The 7,947-nt window shown below is 45.2% G+C and overlaps 1 protein-coding gene across 2 annotated transcripts in view; it reads left to right on the top strand.

The window, feature by feature from the left end:
• Positions 1-308: 308 nt before the first annotated feature.
• Positions 309-7,947, top strand: part of BEND2 (BEN domain containing 2) — a 28,298-nt gene continuing 20,659 nt past the window's right edge. The window contains exons 1-2 of one of the 2 annotated variants that reach the window (XM_051641420.1): positions 309-414; positions 7,433-7,576. In XM_051641420.1, the coding sequence (XP_051497380.1) occupies positions 402-414; positions 7,433-7,576 (157 nt within the window). In that variant the 5' untranslated portion in view covers positions 309-401. Of the gene's footprint in view, positions 415-6,112; positions 6,640-7,432; positions 7,577-7,947 lie in introns of those variants that run through there. The other variant, XM_051641428.1, reaches the window with a different exon arrangement.

The raw sequence follows: 7,947 nt of genomic DNA, 5'->3' as shown, positions 1-7,947 counted from the left end.
TGTTTGCTCACCTACCTCGAATAAACCGATTAATGTCTTAAAATTCTCTTTTCCTGGCTGGTTACTGCCGGTTACGGAGAGGGGCCCGGAGAAAGCCGGCCGACCTTCCGCAGGGCGTGAGCCGCCCCGTCCCTGGCAGCCCCGGCGGGCGGGCGCGGTCCCGCCTTCGCGCCCTCCCCCCCCCCCCGCCGCACGCCCGGCTCCCGTTTGCCAGGCGCGCCCCCGCGCCCGGCGCGCAGCCGCACTGCTTCCCAACAGTTGTGTTGCTCACGTCGGAGAAGCCGCTTCCGTTTCCAACGCCGCATTCCGGCCACACCTGCTGGCGCCGGAGCCCCGGCTGGCTCCGCCGCCCACCTACGCGCCCGCGGGAGAAGCCCGCGCCCCGCCCGCCCCGCAGCAGCATGTCGGAGGAGGGTAAGGCTGCCGGCCGCCCCGCCGCTGCCGCCGGGGAAAAGAGGGGGGGACGGGACGGGACGGGAGGCCGGGAGCCGCCGCCGCAGCGCCCAGAACGCTCCCCCGTCGTTCGCTGCAGCCCCAACGTTCTCCGCCGGGCCGGGCCGGGCCGCGCCCATCGCGCCGGACGCGATTGGGCGGTTCCGGCGGGGCGAGCTGCCGCCATTGGCGCTCGCTGCTGCCCGTCGCCGCCGCGTCAGCGCCGACGGCCCGGGGGGGGCTGCGCGGGGCGGGCGGTGGGGCCGGCAGCGGGAGGGGTTGCCGTGCGGCCGAGGGGGCGGGCCGCGGGTGTCCTGCTGCCGGCCGGGCGTAGGGTGGCCCGGCGGGGCTGCCCGCGGCGCTCGGGGCTTCCCCCGGGGGGACGCGTTTCGCTGGGGCGGCCCTGCCGGCGTCACTGCCCCCGCGCTGCGCCGAGGGCGGCGGGGCCGGGAGCGGGGCCGGGAGCGGGGCGGTCGCTGGCCAGAAGGGGTGGTGTGAGCCTGCCCGCCGCTTGGTTACCGCGCTGTGTAGGTCCGGAGGGTGACAGCCGCGGTGACGCGCGTTGCGGTGGGGAAGGCTGTCGCTTACCTCAGCCTTCCAGTGGTGCGGGAGCGCAGTGGCAAAATGCTGGGGGGACGCGTCCCAGCAGAAGAGTGGTGCTCCCTAAGTGGGGTGCCTGACCCAGTGAGCTTTCCATTCGAAGACATAACGCACAGTGCCATTTCCGTATCTTAGGCATACACGGGCTGTATTTACTTAGGACCAAACCAGATACATTTCTGTCAGTGACATGCTTCACCTTGTTCTTCCAAGGAGTAATGTTTATACACCCTCACAGCAGTTTAGGTTCATTTACCTTGTCATCACTGTCACAGACCCCTACCCACTCATTCCATTTGTCTCTTGCTCCGATGCTTGATTTCCCTGTGTGGCTTCATGATTCAGGGAGCTTTCCTGGGTAAAAAATCAATGCTGTGTTTGGTGTGCTTAGGCTTTGCCTGGCACACTGTACAATTATCCAAGTGTCAGCATGAAGTAAAGGGGCAGAACTGAGATGTAAGAGTGTGGAGCATAGCAACCCTGATATGCTCCTGAGGAAGCAAACGTACGGGGTAGTGTGCTGGGTGTCTGTTCTTTCTCCTTTGTCCTCAATTTTCTGGTCTCCTGCTTGGCTTTGTGTATGACTCAGTAGTAACCTTAATAAGTATTAAGACTGTCTTAAATTCCTTGGCAGTAGGAAGGAGGTGCCATTAATAATATTCCTCAGTCAAAAGGTGCTGTATGAGCTCAAATCCTATTAAACATCAGAGGCTCATTTGTGAGACTTGTTTTACCTTGAGTTTTGATCTCGGTAATCCAAATACGAGACCTAAAGCCACGGGAAATCTGGTTTCATTATTCTGCTTCTCACCACAGTAATTGGTTTGTATTTGCTCAATATACGATCCCATTGTCTTACTCTTTTGCAAATGTCAGTCATGCAATTCTGACTACAACATTTTAAATTAACTGTTGTTCCAGTGTTCAGAGACTGTTGATAAGCATTTTATGTCTGGTAGAGGATTCTGGTGTCTCTGATATATGACAGCGTATCTAGATTAAGGACAAAAGTATGAGAAGTATGCTGCATTCAAGGATGCAACTTGAGGTGGATGGTACCCAGTTTTTTTGACTGCAATATTTAAGCATCTTTATAAAAGTTACTTCATCTTACACACAGGTTCCATGGCTGTCTGTTGCACCTGAGAGTATTGAGATCATGTTCACAGAATCACAGAGATGCTTCTGACTGAACTCCTAGAAAGTGATGAAAAAGCACTGGATTTCTGTGAAAAGTTTGGTTAAGTTTTAGTGGATTTTGGTGGGAGCACTCAGGAACTCTGTAGTAGAGACTGGGATAGGATTCAGTACTCCTTGGTGCTTTCAGCACTCTCATCTGCCTTCCTTTACCATTCTGTAACTCACGGTTACCTACAGTTCTGTTTCCACAGTAAGGAGGAGCATTCATCAGGTAATGTCTGACTTAGTCTAAGTCCTTCCTTATCGTACTGGCTTAAGTCGTGTATTTAACTTGTACGCTTTCTTGGGGAAAGAAAAGTAGTCTGTCAGCTCGTCTTCAGACCTCAGCTGACGCAACAGATCTGGCTGTACTTCGCGCTCGTAGTTCTGATTGTCACAGTGTGTGCAAATGTGATTACAACTCTTAGTTATGTCTGCAGTGCGATTGCGTTAATGATTACTTGAATCTGAGGTGGGATGAATCTACCCCTGAAGACTCATCATGGCACAGCTGTCCCTGTGCTTTCCCTTGTGTTAGTTCCCTTTTTTATGTATGTTAGCATAAGTCTCAGGCTGCAAATAGAGCAGGATGTAGTTGTGGTCCAAGTGATTCCTAGCTTTCATGATTTAGTTTAAACCCAGGAAAGACCCTTGATATATTATTTGTTTGGGTAGGGTTGCTCAGCTTGATATGTGTTGGTATGTGATTTGTAGTCGCTACAGAGGTTTGGGTTTTTTTGCTTTTATGTTTGTCTTTTCTTTTTAACTCTGGCTTTGAAATTGATATTTTGAAATTTCCAGTAAGTCTTGAAAGGATATTATAGACTTTAGAAGTGTGACTAAAATTATCTATGTCATGATATTTTGGGTCAGTAACACAATGAAATAATTAACTTGGCACAAGAAATGCAGGTTCATTCAAGTAACAAGTAAAAAATAATATTGATGGCTTCATTTTCATTATTTTTTTCAGGAGCATCAATTAATCACAGAATCTGGCAGTTTGTGGTTTCTACTTCAGAAAGAAAGATATGTATTTTGTACTGTTTGGTGCTATGTGTATAGTATTACTCTGTATTGCTAGCACTTTTAAGGAGCATCAGAAATATTTAGAATTGCTTACAGCACTAAGTTACAGTTTCTGTAAGACTATGAGTAAATAGCGGGAATTCTTCCATCTCAAGTCTTTGAAGGTAAGAAGATTCCAGTTGCATGAACAAATTTGTCCTAGAACCATCCATATCAGCTAGCTCTCAACCAGACAACTCTCTGCTGGACACTTCTACACTGCTGACTGTTTGCTGGGTCAACTGTGCATGGATTGGCAGATGGTGCTGTGAATGGAAATGCCTTCAGCACTGTGACTAGAACCTGGGGGAGCAGGTGCATCTGCTCACCGGGCTCCAATTTCTGCAAGGAAGCCATGTATATACAGGAGAGTTCAAGTGTATGAGTCACACATGTGCTAGCTGCCTTCATTGTGCTCAGCCATCAGCGGTGGACACCTCAGTCTGCAACTGTTTTTGGTTATCTCTCAATTCAATAAAGGCAACTCAATCAAATGTGAAAAATGAAAAATTCACAATAGGATAAAGGCAACTCAATCAAACATGAGATATTTTTATAAAGTAATGTTAAAGAAATGCAATTTAAAAAACATCAGAGCACAGTTTTTAAACATTATGTTAAACAAGTACACTTATAAAACATTCAGAAATATTTTTTAAAAGTTATCTTAAAACAAATGCAAAAATCAGAGCACCATGAGCAGAGCTGCCTGCTCCCCGACATTCTGTTCACGGTGCTGAATGAGCACCATCTACCAGTCTCAGTTGTCCATGTGGAGAGTCAGTAGTGCAGAAGTCTCCAGTGTACAGATGGCAGCATACTTTTGTTGCTTTCTGTGTAAGAATGCCTATAGTAGTGACATTCAGAGTTGTTTTCCCTTGCCTGAATAAGGTAAGTATGGGACTGTACAATGAGAAAAACTTCTACCCGTTGTTTTTTATTTTAGTGTTTTGTTTGGTTTTTTTCTATATCAACTGGGTAATATTGGCTGATAAGTCTTCAAAAAATATTTTTTAGCACAGTCATTCTCTTCATGATGAATATAGTTAATTGACAGCAAAGACATTTAAATTTGTCCACTGACTTGAGAGACAAGGCAACTAGAATATATTAGGGAAAAGAGTGGTTGGTATGAAGCAGGTGGATCTGCATTTCTTGGAGCAGCTTTCCTTATTGTTACAGTGAGCAGTCACGTTGATAATCATTCATGGAAGTGGGTTGTGTATTCTAATCTCAGAATTTCCTGGCTGTCTGTTTAAGAGTGCGATTCTGAAGAGGGAATAATTTACTTTTCCTCTATCAGGACAGTCATGTTGAGCAATTGTTGATGGAAGTAAAAAGCCCTGAGAATGAGAAGGATTCTGACCACTGTCCTAGAGGTTGTTATGAAACTAGTGCTTGTTGCTCTATTGCTTCTACATCATTATAGAGATGCATTGTAAATAACTGCATATTTTTTGAAAGTGGGTATCTTTTTCTGTATTTCCTTCTTTGGTGTAAGTTTATCCTCCAGTTGTGAGTTGCTGTAGCTATAAGTTTTGGAAACACTTTCTGGCCAGAGTCCACTGTACTTTTGAAATTCTGATTTTGAAACTTAAAAGCAAGGATGGTTGAGGGTATGGAAGACTGAGCTTTGTTTCAGTATCAACTGAAAGCTATAGAAACTCTTTTGACTTCCGGTCATACTGGCTTTCCTTTAGTCCAGATGAAGCTGCTTTTTCTTTGCTGTGTGCTGGTTCCATATAATTTTCCCTTCTAGGAAAATTTTCCTTTCTCTCTGCTGTGGATTTGAGTGGCATAGGGGCTCGTCAGGTAGGCTTGACTTGCCTCCCTTTTTTCCTGTGGGCCGAAGTATGGTGCCAAAGGGAGGCATGAGATTTGCAGAAAGGATTATGAACATACAGGTAAGTTCTGTGCATTGTAGAGTTGCACAGGAAATGTACAACTTGTGTCACCTCCTCTACTTAGGGGTATAAGGATCATTGCAGGGCTGCAGGAGCCCAGCTGTAAGTCAAGCATTTGTCAGGCCATACAGTACCCTGGCATACAGGCTGGGAAATTGGCAGGGAGGATTCTGTTCCCAGCCACTTTGTTGCAGATGCACTTTCCCTGATTCTTATTTAACTCTCTCCCAAAGTACGTAGAATACTAAATGATTGTCAAGAAAAAAATCTGTGCCTGTGAGGCATTTAAATAATCCAGTGCATGCAAATAACTCATGTTGGCCTGCAGTGAACTTCAGTCAGTGAACATGGCTGAAGTGTTTTGCTAAAGCTGCACCTAAATTAAGTTCATGAGTAGACCTGTTTACTTCTATATGGCTGGCCAAGAACTTTCCTCTGCCTTTGAGCCTAAACAGCGCATCCCAGCTCATGTCCACTCAGCTAAACTCCTGTTTTTTTGCAGGGCAGCTATGCCCCAACTAGCTTTTTGGCCTCATTTGCTACTATAAACGTAGCTATTGACTGCATGGCAATTGATGGGTGTTTCTGAACATACCCTCATTTGACAAAATAGTCTTTCCTAATCTGATGACAGCCAGATCCAAACCCTACTCTATCGTTTCTTCTGGATTAGATGGGCATACTGGCCAGAGGTAAAACTTTGGCCTGTGGAATTCAGCTTCTTTCCCACCTTTTGGTCTCTTAAGAAATTGGAACAGAGGAAAGAGAGCAAGATTTGCGGGGATTTTTTTTTTTTATGTTAGAGTAAGGAACCAGATAATTGTTATACTACCCTGATTCATCCCTGGAACTCAGTCCATCCTGTGCACTGAATGAGTTAGAGATCCTGTGGAAAATACAGCATGTGTTCATGTAGTTAGTGTGTCATTATGCATGTGTGCTGGCTGAATTTAAGTTTTATTTCCTTACTTTAGTGATTCATGGTATGATTCCTTGCACTGATTTGTTTCCTCAATAATAAATTCCACTCTGTTGCTTACCCTCCAAAAAACCCACCAGATCTAGCTATAATAGTCTGAAACTAGGGTGTTTTTCTCTTGATGTAGTATATTTAATTGGAAAAAAATTGGTACTGGAGACTTGCCATTCAGTGTTTCTGCACAGCATCTCATTGGGAGCTGATGTTTGGTTTCATCTGAATACTGAATTTGTAGACTGATTTGTTTCAAGTGTATTAATCATTTCTTATTTACGAAAATAAAATTTTAAACCCAAATTAGTTAATATATCTTGCCCTATTGGATGCTTGAATGTAAATAGTGGAGTTTTCAGAAGACCTGGGAGGACAACAGGCTGACCATGAGCCAACAATGTGCTTTGCAGCCAAGAGGACCAATGCCATCCTGGGGTGCATGAAGAAGAGTGTGGCCAGCAGGTCCCTCTCTACTCTGCCCTGGTGAGGCCTCACCTGGAGTATGTCGGAAGTTTTGGGCTCCCCAGTTCAAGAAGGACAAGGAACTACTGGAGAGAGTCCAGTACAGGGCCACTAAGATGATTAAGGGTCTGGAGCATCTGCCCTGTGAAGACAGGGTGAGAGAGCTGGGTCTGTTTAGCTTAGAGAAAAGGAGGCTAAGAGAGGATCTCATCCATACTTATAAAAATCTAAAGGGCAGGTGTCAGGAGAATGGGACCAGACTCTTCTCAGTGGTGTCCAATGACAGAGCAAGGGTCCGTGGTCACAAACTGGCACAGGAGGTTTAACCTGATTATGAGAAAATACTTCTTTACTTGGAGGGTAATGGAGCACTGGAACAAGCTAATCAGGAAGGTTGTGGAGTCTCCATGCCTGGAGACATTCAAAACTCACCTGGGGTTTTCCCTGTGTAATCTGCTCAAGGAGATCCTGCTCTAGCGGTGTTGGACTAATTGATCTCCAGAGGTCCCTGCCAGCCCCTACCATTCTGTGGTTTATAACTGTTCTTGTTGAAGCTGGCCACTGTAGGAAGAGTTGGATATGGAATAGTTTTGGGAATCCTGCCAACTGAGCAATAGTAAGCTGCTTTGCTAGTACATGTTAAAACCTTAGTGCCTGTGCTTAAAAGTGACTCCGCATTTAGATGCTCAAGTGAAACTGGTTAAATTAGCCTGCGGTACAATTCAGATTATGCTATGTGTGATACAAGCACTGCAACTGTCATCTGATACACAGAATGATGAGTTATCTTGCCTGTTTCTGCATATGCTAATAGATTATGTCTCTGTGAATGTCGAGGATGATGTTGAAGCACTGATTATTGACCACGGAGAAAATGGACTGTCCACACAAAGCTGCATGCCAATGGAACAAAACTCTGAAGTAAACAATGTTCACCATGTGGCTCAACTTGCCTATGGTAATTACCATTCATTTTTATTGCAATTTAATGCTGTATGTTCAGTGCTGCTGTCTTGAATGCTTTCTGTATTGCCCATATCTTTAAAACATATTTCATTACAAAGCTACTTTATAGAAATTGGTTGGCAATGTGTTTAAAAAGAGGGACCTTTCTAGTTATTCCTTTAGAGATCTTTATTAATAGTGAACCTGCTAATATATGATGTTTTTAAAATACAGTTTATTACTTATGAAGTAAGTATACCTAGGAGTGAATTAACAAGCAATTTGGAAAATAGATGTCACGGAAGAACCTAACCCAAAAATTACGTTTTTAGATAAACTGTCCAGTGAAATTTAGTGGAGCACTGGGGATATTGATGTACAGTG

This window comes from Apus apus, chromosome 1, assembly GCF_020740795.1.
Source record: "Apus apus isolate bApuApu2 chromosome 1, bApuApu2.pri.cur, whole genome shotgun sequence".
Classification (NCBI taxonomy): Eukaryota; Metazoa; Chordata; class Aves; order Apodiformes; family Apodidae; genus Apus; species Apus apus.
Note: the sequence above shows the minus strand (reverse complement) of the source record. Positions and strands in the feature narration are given on the sequence as shown.